Here is a 13,229-nt window from a genome sequence, read left to right on the forward strand (position 1 = left end):
AATGTTTTTTTTAGCGGAGACTGCATTCACGGTAAACGCATATCTCGGCTCAATCAGAAAACACCTTCACATTTCTATTACACTTCAGCAATCCAGATTGAATAGAGCCCATACTTTCATGATTTGAAACAGAGGCGTTACAAGCATTCCAGGTAGGGTTAGAGTGCACAGTTTGATGGGTAGAAATACTGTCATAAATGGAGCCTAGGGAAATGCAGTCCAGAACATGACGCCACACGTTTTTGGAACAGGTGAGGCAGATGAACTTAAAGGAAAACTCCACCCAAAAACTATCTTTTGGAGTTTTTCTTTAACTGATTTTCTAATCTTGAGGAAGAACGAAATAAATGTTTCTTTTTCTCAAATGGATTGCTTTCGTTCAAATGTTTTGTGATAACTTTGTGTTGTTGATACGCAAGTACGCAAGGTCACAATTAAGGCGAGAGTTTACTGTCTTAGCATTGCATTTCAAACTGAAATACTTGATACTGTATTTGTTTTTATGAACACCTGAACCAGACACAAAGACTTGACATACAGACAGGATATATAGAGGATGTCCACATGAAGGCCATTTTAAACCCAATTACTTATGTCACAAACTGTCGGAACGAGTTCCACCTTACCTTCTCATTCTATAAAATAATTCAAAATCAGTTGTGTGCCATATCTGGTGTGTTGTTTTAACTCTTCCCCTGTACAATAGGTGAGACCTTTGGTGAGCCATAACACCACACCATTACAGTATGCTCCGCAGGGTTCTTAAAGTCCTGGATGTTCTGTCAATGGATTAAAAGCTGTTACATTGACTGAGTGACTCATTAAAGACCTACTACAGCTTTGCAGGACTGTCATTCTAATGTGTTTAGGTCTGATGAGCTCTGTATGGCTGGCTGCTTTGACTGTATTTAAAACTGTTCGAGGCCACAGACGGAGTGGCGTAACAAAACAAAACCCATGACGCCCCTTGACAAAATAAAATTACGATTAAATGCAGACAGCTGCCATTGAGAGTCTGGCAAGAGTTTTAGAGAACAATAACATTCATTGAATCAAAATAACAGCAAATGTTACTTCAGCATCCCTGGTATAAACTGAACCAGTGTCATATGAACAAGACATTCCTAACATCAATTTGAAATGGGTCTTCCAATCAACTCTATGCACATTATCTTTACGTGCATTAAATAACTGTGTTCATTTTTATCAAGGACATTGTTACATTGCTATTAGCACTCAGCTAATGAATTCTAAAAAGATATTGAGAACAGACCACAATTACACTGACATACTGTACCAATGATCCTTATTATTAACAATGCTAATTCTGTACATGTTTTCTTAAAGGTCTGTGTTATAGTGGAAACAGAGGGAACATTCCTAAGGAGTCAAGTTTATGACACAGGAACAGTCTTATCAATTCAGACAATGTACTGAAGATTAACACTAATTGGCGTACACACACACACACACAAACCAGGATAATTTGGGTGTGGGCATTAAGCAAGGGTCCTTCCAAGATATACCTTTTGTTGAAGCTGTTGTGTCTGGCCAGACAAAGAAAAGGAACTGTCAGCTATTCTGACTCAAAAAAAGAACAATAACTCAATTATTTTCTCTCGTGATGAGAGGTCTTTTAATTACAGAAACATATAAGAAAATCATGTCAGCATTGTATAGCTCAATTTGCATCCATTTTAGTAACTAAAAAGGAAAATCTTCCTTCCCTGGTGCTCAATAGATTATTAAATAAATCAGACTTTATAATGGCTCACTGTAGAATTTCCAAGTCCCTACATTTCCATCAAACACAACTGTGAATTCTTCCTGGCAGAACATGCTCTTTCTTCTATATCACAGTTTATAAATGACTGCTAAATATGTCTAACGTTGCTTTTTTTTAACCAGTGATTTTTTAACACTCTCTGTATGACGGCACATTAAATTGAGAAATGTAAAATTGAATAGAATATATACTAACATGTTCCATCCATTTTGGTTAGAATGGAAATGCCTTTTGCCCAACACCCCCAAACAAAACCCCAACCAGATCACACATATCCACAACCTGCTAGCAAACAATCTGCTGTTTTTTGACAGACAGCTAACACTATCGCCAGATTAGAGGGTCTCCTACTGCAAGTGGAGGTCCACAGGGGAGCCAGGGGGACATGGGGCAGTCCCTGCTCCATAGGGGACAGCTGTCTGTCATCACCACCATCTGGACTGGAGACAAACTTTGGCACAACACCGTACCAGATTTTGTCTCCTCTTTCCCAGGGGTGGCTAATGTGCCAAGACAGTTTAGACAAGGAGGAGGGTTGGACAGTCCCACAGCAGCTTTGCAACTCCTTGTGGATTACTTATGTCCATTTTACATTTACATTTTAGTCATTTAGCAGACACTCTTATACAGAGCGACTTACAGGAGAAAATAGGGTTAAGGGCTTTGCTCAAGGGCTCATCGACAGATTTTTCACCTTGTCGGCTCTAAGTCTACTTTTTGGTTACTGACCCAATGCTCTTAACCGCTAGGCTATCTGCCGCTGGGTAAAAAATAAATAAAGATGACTGTTGCATTTTAATTTGAAGTTTGAGGTGTAATGTTTGATGTGTAAGGAGTGAAGCATTTTACCACTGTGTGATCCAAATTTTGCTTAATTTATTGTGTTTCTGTTCAGAATATGAAAATTATTATTTTGCTTAGAAATAGACTTAAATTAACTGTCCAGTGAATATCTAAAAATGTCCTATTTTGTTAACTAATAATGTTGTTGACTCATCATATACTCGTATTTGTAGCCAAAGTATAAATTGGAGAGAAAAACCATTAAAAAAACCCACCTCAAACTTGTATCTCAAACAGACTATTTAAAAATGCTTGCTATTTCTTGATAGAGGATGATGTCATCCTCCTGAGGAGGACGAGCTGGCCAATCAGCAGTCTACTTGCGTTAATATTTTTAATAACGGTATACGCCCACACCATTCCAACATCAGAAAACATGCTTTTTAATATACTTAATGACATTTTTTTGGGAAGGAAAACTATTTTATTCATATTCTTATGAATTATAGGTCATATTTAATAAAAACCTGGAAACACTGGACAATTACTTTAAGACAGTAATGCAGTGACAGGAACAACATTGTAGAGATGTAAATATCTGAAGCCATGAGGTAGGTGTTCAGAAAGGTAGACTAAATAGCTTGCATATGTCAATACTATACTATTCATTTAAAAAAATAAAAAATAAAGTGCAATTTATTTAAGTGTATCAGCCTACATACATACTACTGTGTATCTTTTTCTACTAATCCATAGAGAGAGTTGCTTTTGAAATCATGTAAAACTTCTTCAGTATTAGGCAACATGCTGTCGGTGTCTCCTAAAAAATGTATATGTTATACTGTGGTATTTCCAGACGAATTGTCATTCAGAGTTGTCTATCATTCCGTTCAAGTAATTAGCCTAGACTGGCCTACTATTCCCTACTATTTTCCCATTTTTACCAAATTCCCCACAAGCATATACGTGTAAAAGTCGGTCTCACACTTACCTTTCTTGTCCGCTGTCAGTGTCATGCTGCAGCCCAGGCTGAACAAGGCAGCAATAACTATTCCACTTCCAGGTCGCATTGTTTCCAAAATGTGTTATATTCAATGAAATTGCTGGAGAAACTTGTCCATAGTCTTGGGCGAACAATACTAAGTTTGTGTGATGTATCTACCCCCGTTTTACGTCCAGGGGGAGGTAATAGGTGTAGCCTGTTTGGGTGGGACTTAGTTGCGCTGGCACTCTCTCTTTTCCCGGAGAAGGGTCCTCTCTTTTTTTCTCCAGAATAGCAGTCAGAGCAACTTTCAAGTGTTTTGACGTCATTCGGAAGGAGGATCGTTCGACAGCAATGCAGGTAAGTAGAAAGTTATTTCAATCATTGCCTTTCACAGTCATAGCCTTTGCCTCAAATATTTAAACCTTCAAATAACATGTTGTTTCGGTTGTTTATGTTCGTATTGTAAAGTAGACTATGTATGCCTAGGCTATTTTATTGCAAGCTATTGTATAAGACACCAGTTTGTTTGTTGAAGATGTTTGTTATTGTTATTATGTTATTATGGCATTTCAGCTCACTCACAATGGAATGTCAGTAAACACCGTCTTATTCCTTAAAATGTGCATCGTCAGGTGGTCAGATGTGAAATACAGACTCAGGCTATCACAACATGCCCTTCTATGGTGAGTGACAAGATCTGTTGTTGAGCAGGTCAACGAACTCTGTATTTCATTGCAGCCTGGTCTCATAGACTAGATGTAACATAGTAAATGTAAATCCGGGACACTTAAATTAGTATGATACTGTTTGGTGTGGTTACATAAGATAGATAGATGGTAACTTAAGGGATGGGATATAACGTGAAGATCCAGCATCCCAAAGGTTGTGCGTTCGAATCTCATCACGGACAACTTTAACATTTTAGCACCTTTTCAACTACTTACTACATTTGAGCTACTTTGCAACTACTTAACATGTTAGCTAACCCTTCCCCTAACCATAGCCTTTTTAGCTAACCCTTACCCTTACCCAAACCCTAACCTTAACCCTTCAATTTAACTCCTAAACGTAGCCCTAACCTTAAACCCTAGCCTAGCTAACATTAACAAGCTACACAGCTAATGTTAGCCACCTAGGCAGAATTCTTAACATATTGTACTTTTTGCAAATATTTAATATATTGTACATTTGGCAAATTCGTAACATATAATACGAATTGTAATTCGTGTGATGGACATCCACAAATTAATACATACCATATGAAACGTAGCATATATTACTAAATGGAGTGTCTCTGTTTTACGTACAGAATCATTCAAAATGCTCTGAGACCAAGTTGTTCATTTGGATATGGTAAAATAATAAGATCCTGACAAGGCAAACCTGGTGAAGACCTCTAGATTTGACAAGCTCTCATGAATCACAAATGCTGCGGGTAACTTCAAATAAACCACAAGTGCCACCCTCCTCCTGCTCCAGGCAGGTAGGATTAGTTTAAATTCTCCTCTCAACTACTGTCGTCTACCTTCGCACATCTGTACTCTCCCTGTCAACTGTAGGATCTTTTGTTGCTGAGAATTTTCCTGCACGTCAGGAAACGAGGTTTAAAAAGGCTTCTACAGTTAGTAATTTCCACTTTAAAATGTGAGACATGATTTGCCCTAACAAATTTTTTTATCAACCCCTCCAAAAAATGTCCATTAATTATAATTCACATAATTCACATTTCCTGTTGCTGCAGGATTATTTTCCTGCTATAGCAAACTGGTTCAAATTAAGATCATACATCTCTAAGTATTATTCTAAACTAATAATAATAACACATTTAATTTGTTAAGAAATTCACTCACACCCAAGGTTCTGAAGAAAATCAAAAAGACAATTATAATAATAAGAACAATCCAAAACACAGAACATTGTAAACAGACAGCAATCAAAGCTATATACAGGCGTCGTCAGATCCGGTAGACAGGAGAACAGAATTAACATAGGACCTTGAAAGCGTTTCTGAACAGCTCTGTCTTTAGCTTGTGTCTTAAACGAGGCCAGAGACTCTGCAGCCCTGACAGTGGCTATAAGTGCGTTCCACAGCCGAGGAGCTGCACATCTCAAAGCCCTGTCACCCATAGTTTGTAGTTTGCTGTGAGTCTGCTGAAGGGAGACTGACCAGGAGGAGTGATGGGTGCGTGTGGGGCAGGAGGGTAGGATGAGGTCAGACAGGTACTTGGGACCAGAGTTGTGCATAGCTTGGTAGGTGTGAACCAGGATTTTAAATGGCAGAACAATAGAATGGCAGTTTTGATATAAACCCACACAGCACCAGTCTCCATGGAACAATGTCCTCAATCAAGGGATCGCTTGATTTGGATGACACAACAAATCGGATGTATCAGACATACCATTAAATACTGTAGTCAGATTGCACATCAATGCAAATGTTATGAAAACAGTTGGGCATACAATTCTCTTGTTCTGGACAATTTGTTTGAGATTCAGGAAAAGGCAGGCTGATTGTGCAACCACAGAGCAAGTATATACAAGGCCCTTAATGCAACACAGTGATTAAAAACATGAAATACATTTTTAAAAAGAACATTGTGGCAACATATAGCCCCTACTAGGGAATTATATAAGTTTATAGTCGATCATGCATTTGATTATGGTTATACAGGTCTGAACATATTGTTGTTTAGTGTTGTCACAAAAACAAGTGGGACATGATTCTCAGCCAAAGCAAATGACCTAATCTCCTCCCAGTAGGTGTTAGCGCTACAATGGTAAAGGGCCCTTGTTGAATCAAATTATTGTACAGCACAGTTAGAACTTAAAGATGTATGAGTATAGCAGTGGTTCACTGTACAGCACAGTTAGAACTTAAAGCTGTATGAGTATAGCAGTGGTTCACTGTATAGCACAGTTAGAACTTAAAGATGTATGAGTATAGCAGTGGTTCACTGTACAGCACAGTTAGAACTTAAAGATGTATGAGTATAGCAGTGGTTCACTGTACAGCACAGTTAGAACTTAAAGATGTATGAGTATAGCAGTGGTTCACCGTACAGCACAGGTAGAACTTAAAGATGTATGAGTATAGCAGTGGTTCACATCCGGTCTTGTCAATTTTCCTTGAAACTTGTGTAAAGGCAAGATTTTTAGATTTGATGGTGTTTTATGTTTTTTTGAAATCACATCAAATCATATTTTATTTGTCACATTTGCTGAATACAACAGGTTTAGACTTTACTGTGAAATTATTGCTTATAAGCCCTTTCCAATGATAAAACAATTATTACAAATATATAAATAACGCAAGAGTAATAAAATACACAATGATGAAGCTATATACACAGAGTACCAGTACCATATCTCTGTCTAGGGGTACCAGGTATTTGAGGTAAATATAGTATGTATTCTGAACAAAAATAGAAATGCAACTATTTTAAAGTTACAGTTCATATAAGGAAATCAGTCCATTGAAATAAATTAATTAGGCCCTAATCTATGGATTTCACATGATTGGGAATACAGATATGCATCTGTTGGTAACAGATACCTTAAAAAAGGTAAGGGTGTGCATCAGAAAACCATTCGGTATCGTGTGTGGCCATGATTTGCCTCATGCAGTGTGACACATCTCCTTCGCATCGAGTTGATTAGGCTGTTGATTGTGGCCTGTGGAATGTTGTCCCACTCCTCTTCAATGGCGGTGTGAAGTTGCTGCATATTGTCGGGAACATGCTGGAACACGCTGTCTTACACGTCAATCCAGAACATCCCAAACATGCTCAATGGGTGACATGTCTGGTGAGTATGCAGGCCATGGAAGAACTGGGAGATTTTCAGCTTCCAGGAAATTTGTACAGAAGATCCTTGCGGCATGGGGCCATGCATTATCATGCTGAAACATGAGGTGATGAAGGAGGATGAATGGCATGACAATGGGCATCAGGATCTCGTCACGGTATTTTTGTGCATTCAAATTGCCGTCGATAAAATACAATTGTGTTCATTGTCTGTAGCTTATGCCTGCCCATACCATAACCCCACTGCCACCATGGGGCACATTTTAGAGTAGCCCTTTACGGTCCTCAGCACAAGGCGCACCTGTGTAATAATCATGCTGTTTAAACAGCTTCAGGACAAGCCACACCTGCCAGGTGGATGGATTATCTTGTCAAAGGAGAAATCACTAGCAGGGATATAAACAAATTTGTGCCCAACATTTGAGATATATCAGCTTTTTGTGTGTATGTAACATTTCTGGGATCTTCTATTTCAGCTCATGAAACATGGGGCCAACACTTTACATGTTGCGGTTATATTTTTGTTTATTGTACATAAAGATAGGGTAACTTGATTTGGCATCAGGATAGTTAATAATAATAGTAAAATAAAGAACCGAGTAACATCAGCCAATGATAAGTATGAGTGTGTGTTTGCATATGTGTGTTTGCTGGATTGTAGCAGAAATCTTTGGCAATTTTTCAGGCCTTCCTCTGACACCACCTGATATAGAGGTCCTGGATGGCAGGGAGCTCAGTCCCAGTGATGTACTGGGCTGTCCGCACCACCCTCTGTAGCGTTTTGTGGTCGAGGGTGGTGCATACCAAGCGGTGATGCAGCCAGTCAAGCTGCTCGATGGTGCCGTGCCCTTTTCACGACTGTGCGGGTGTGTGTGGACCATGTTAATTTCTTAGTAATAAGGAACTTGAAGCTCATATTTCTCTTCCACAATTTCTCTTCCACAGTATAATTTGATGTAAAAGCCACTCTGTTATCACAAACTATTCATAAATCAGACTTGACATAAAATATAGTTTGAGGTCTACTTTGTTGTAAACATGATGCACTCACTGGACCTTCAAAGCACAATGCATTATTAAACTATGTTTGTTCGAGTTTAAAAAAGCTTTCAACATGCGACAAATTACTTTGCGAACTATGCATTTCTGAGTACACAAAGCATTATGGCAAATGGGTTACCGTTCTTATTTTCGTACATTAGGTGACAGTGAATGAAATGAATTTGGAAGTGCCTTCTTAACCACTAAGCGGAAGCAAAAACTCAAGACCTGCAGACAGAAAATCTGGGCTGAAATATCCACTTTATTGACAATTTAAAACAGAATATGGCCAAGAAATGTGCAGATAACTCATTTAAATATCTCTGTCTTACATTTTATTTACTTGTCTTATAGTTGCTGGGAAATGGCTGTAGTAAAGGACACATAATCCCACATTGCTAAGAAACTAAAACTGTCCAACCAAGGTCATCTAAATCATAATGCTAACAGGTTTACCACGTGTTCTAACCAGTGTGAGTATCCAGCGGCATGCCTAAGAGCAAAATTAATGAACTACTTTGTCGGGATGTTTTCATGCAATTGTTTTGTTCAAATCACAACCTGCAGTGTATGATAAGGTAAGAGAAGTCCACTGGAAAATAAAGTCCCCAGTTGACCAGGTGGGGATGACCTGTTTGTTCGAATTGTGTTGCAGTATGTGACCTGCTGTAATATGATACACCATACAACACATCTCAGAAGTTGTTCTTCTTATGGACATTGCTAAACAACATTCGTCCTTAAATACACTGAAATACACCTTTTCCTTTAGAAACCCACAAAGCAGTGCCCAAACATGTCTCTGTACTTAACGCTTTACAACAGAGAATGACAGTTAATCTTTTTTTCAGGGAATGAGTGAATCATGGTATTCACCTGGAAATATCCTGTCAGTCAGAGCAAACACTGGGTCAATGCTGGAAGACGAGTTTGTCTTCAAGACCTCTTTCATCTGGTTCTGTGGCACATCAGATGAACCCACACCTACAGGGCTGAATGCCAGGGTTGGGGGTCAATTCCATATTAATTTCAAATACAATTCTTGAAGTGGAGAATATATATTCATGAAGTGGAGAATTTACATTGAATTCCATTCTATTTTCAACATTCTTGAAGTTATAGAATTGGAATTGTAAATGTCTCAGTTAATGGAATTAATACACCTAGTATCATTTCAACTTGTATTTCTATATTTCCAGGATACTGTAGCTAGGCTATCTGAACAGTGACATGATCAGTCGGAAAGCCTGAGGGAGTTAAATTCTAATTGGAATTTGTGGAATTGTAAGGGATAATATTTAATTACGAGTTACATTCTTGGAATTTACCTAACATTTGAGTTGAGAAATTTAATTCTCTCTGAATTCAAATACTGACCTGGAATTTGAATTGAATTAAATGGAATTTACAGGGAGAGGGAATTGAATTAAATTACATTTACAGGGAGAGGGAATTGAATTAAATTATATTTACAGGGAGAGGGAATTGAATTAAATTATATTTACAGGGAGAGGGAATTGAATTTGAATTTGTGGAATTAACCTCAGAACCAGTACATAAACTGGTTCTGAGGCACATCAGATTGATCCACACCTATAGGGCTGAGTACATAAACTGGTTCTGAGGCACATCAGATTGATCCACACCTATAGGGCTGAGTACATGCTCTTTATTTAAAAATAATAATAACAAGAGTAACATGTAAGGGTACTGACACGCTGGCGTTGATGTGCACGCACGCACACACACTCACTCAAACCTGTGCAAAAACATTCAAGTTGAGACCCCTCAGTGAGATTTGATCATGCATGAAGCACAAGTGGGAAAAGTGGAGGAGAATAAAGAATGAGGGCCAAGAGTTGGCACATGCTCTCACACTCAATACACTATTTAAAGCCCAATTCAATTAACCTGCTTTCACCTGCATCTCACAACTCGCACTTACGGCAAATGCACAATTTGTGGTTGTTGTTGGTAAAGCCGGCAGTCATCTGTTCTCCAGTTTTGACAGAGCTAAGTAAACACCCAGAACTGGCAGGCTATGGCATACTCCATAGAGGTAAATCAAAATATTATACATATATTAGTATTACATTGAATACTTGTAAACAATGTTCCCTCTAAACTGTGCACTGAGATTTTCTTGTAAGCAGAGCACATTGAAGTAGAATACTATTGCATTGACAGGCAAGACTTAAGTCCCATATTCTACACAGACCAGTGCACCATAACCAATCAGAGCTGCAGTAGGCCTATATGCAAATAGACCATTGCCTTATATGGATCTATGCCATTTTACAAAACATGTATATTTCTAGACATCTTTGAAAAGCCAGTCTGGTTACAGGTAAAGAGCTTTTTTTTTTGTCTTAAAGGGGCAGTATTGTATTGAGACGGTCTTGAATACTCTAAGGAGACAATAGGCAGAGGGTAGCATAATTTGTCTGATTCTCTGTAATAATGGTATGGGAATAATAATACATTTTATTTTGTAAAGTGGTTTCTTGCAGCAAACATTTTCAGTCACCTTGTCTGAAGGACGAGTGGATAAACAGGTTCATGTCAAGCCCTGCATGTTTTTTTCTCCTCAAAAGTCTCATGGAATGTCGGCCGACATTGAACACCACACATTGGCTGCTACTGTAGGCTGAACGATAAAACAGCTATTTCCATGTTAAAATGTTATGAGATTAGTTTTTCTCCATAGTTTTTTTTATTGTAGGCCACTCTGGTAGAGCTTCATTGTGATCAAATAGACAAAATAGCCTACTTGGCCACTTTTAAAACTGTAACTTAAAGCGGGTACAGCCTCAGTGTTCACAGTAAAACTGTAACTTAAAGCGGGTACAGCCTCAGTGTTCACAGTAAAACTGTAACTTAAAGCGGGTACAGCCTCAGTGTTCACAGTAAAACTGTAACTTAAAGCGGGTACATCCTCAGTGTTCACAATAAAACTGTAACTTAAAGCGGGTACAGCCTCAGTGTTCACAGTAAAACTAACTTAAAGCGGGTACAGCCTCAGTGTTCACAATAAAACTGTAACTTAAAGCGGGTACAGCCTCAGTGTTCACAGTAAAACTGTAACTTAAAGCGGGTACAGCCTCAGTGTTCACAGTAAAACTGTAACTTAAAGAGGGTACAGCCTCAATGTTCACAATAAAACTGTAACTTAAAGCGGGTACAGCCTCAATGTTCACAATAAAACTGTAACTTAAAGCGGGTACAGCCTCAGTGTTCACAATAAACGAGAGCCGGAAGTTGCACAGAATTTTCACAATGTTCAAGTTTGCGCTCAGCAGACCTGACATTCGCTCAGTGGCCAAAAAAAGTAGAGGGAACATTGCTTGTAAATGGATGAAACTGACCTCAGCACTTAATGTTGTGTAGTTATAATAATAAGCTTTGTGTTATAGTCATGTTGACAGAAGTCCTAGGTATTGGCACAAGATCACCTGGTACCATAGAAATAAAATATGATTTATAAATGTCTAATAAACATCTGAAGCGCTTGTGCAGTCAGTCTCTGAAATCACCTTCATAGTCACAACCCTCTTTTTTTGCAAAGACAAAGGAACACAGCCAAATACTGCAATGCTTAGAATAAACTGTGGCATACATAAGATTGGGAAAGGGCCAGGATACCCACTGTGACCAGTATGGTTTCACAGCTGTGTTATAGACTTTGTCACTGATAGCTGAATGCACTTGGTCCGTCTTTAGATGGTCGTTAATGTATTTGTTGTGACCATCCTTTTTGAGCTATGAATATGAATGTGCTACTTGATTCTTTAAAATGTTTTATGGAGCTGACGATTGTTATTGGTAATCTCAGTGGCCATGTAGGTCAACTGTTATTCTTCAAGGTAACCAGGGAATCGCCTTTCCTTTCCTGAAGCGGTTAAAAGGCAATGAAGTGAGCTGAAACTGTGTGTTTTTATTCACTGCAAAAGTTTCTTTACACTGCTTTACACACGGAATGTTTTTACCTTAACAACTAGCCTAAATATCTCCGCAGATTTAGTCTGCATTCCATGGTGGTTCCTTCAAGGGAGCATTCTAATGTCAATGTTTAGGTAATGATACAGTTCTTTCTTCAAGTGGACAAGATATTGATCAAATGTAGCACATCCACAACTAACTAATCTACCCAACAAATCTATAGATAAATCCACTCTCTCTAATTTAATCTTTGGCCTATTAGGACCAATTAGTTTATACAAGAAAGTATTTATTTAGCTGAAGGGATAGGGTTCAACTTCCCTTTAACCCAAAGATATACAGTATTATTATACTCTTTAAAATTAATATGAAACCTCTTGCAAGGCAACAGATACACTGATTGGTTTGGGATTTGAATTTCAATGCACTAAGCATGTACAAGAATAATCCCTACAGACAATCACAACAGAATAACATTTCCATACTCTATCCCAAGACATTTCACAGATATAAACTGAGTGAACAAAACATTAAGGACACCTGCTCTTTCCAATGATATAGACTGACCAGGTAAATCCATGTGAAAGCTATGATCCCTTATTGATATCACTTGTTAATTCCACTTCAATCAGTGTAGATGAGACAGGTTAAAGAAGGATTTTTAAGCCTTGAGACAATTGAGACATAGATTGTGTATGTGTGTGTGTGCCATTCAGAGGGTGAATGGGAAAGATAAAATATTGAAGTGCCTTTGAACAGGGTATGGTAGTAAGTGCCAGGCTCACCGGTTTGTGTCAAGAACTATAACGCTGCTGGGTTTTTCACACTCAACAGTTTCCCCATGTGTATCAAGAATGGTCCACCACCCAGAGAACATCCATCCAACTTGACA

General features: G+C 38.4%; 1 protein-coding gene across 1 annotated transcript in view; it reads right to left on the bottom strand.

The window, feature by feature from the left end:
• The window catches only part of LOC112232691 (melanoma receptor tyrosine-protein kinase-like), a 47,870-nt gene extending 44,050 nt beyond the window's left edge, over window positions 1-3,820 (bottom strand). The window contains 1 exon segment of the mRNA XM_024399876.2: window positions 3,561-3,820. Coding sequence (XP_024255644.2) covers window positions 3,561-3,639 — 79 coding nt within the window. The 5' untranslated portion in view covers window positions 3,640-3,820.
• Window positions 3,821-13,229: the final 9,409 nt, after the last annotated feature.

This window comes from Oncorhynchus tshawytscha, linkage group LG16 (genome assembly GCF_018296145.1).
Source record: "Oncorhynchus tshawytscha isolate Ot180627B linkage group LG16, Otsh_v2.0, whole genome shotgun sequence".
Lineage (NCBI taxonomy): Eukaryota > Metazoa > Chordata > Actinopteri > Salmoniformes > Salmonidae > Oncorhynchus > Oncorhynchus tshawytscha.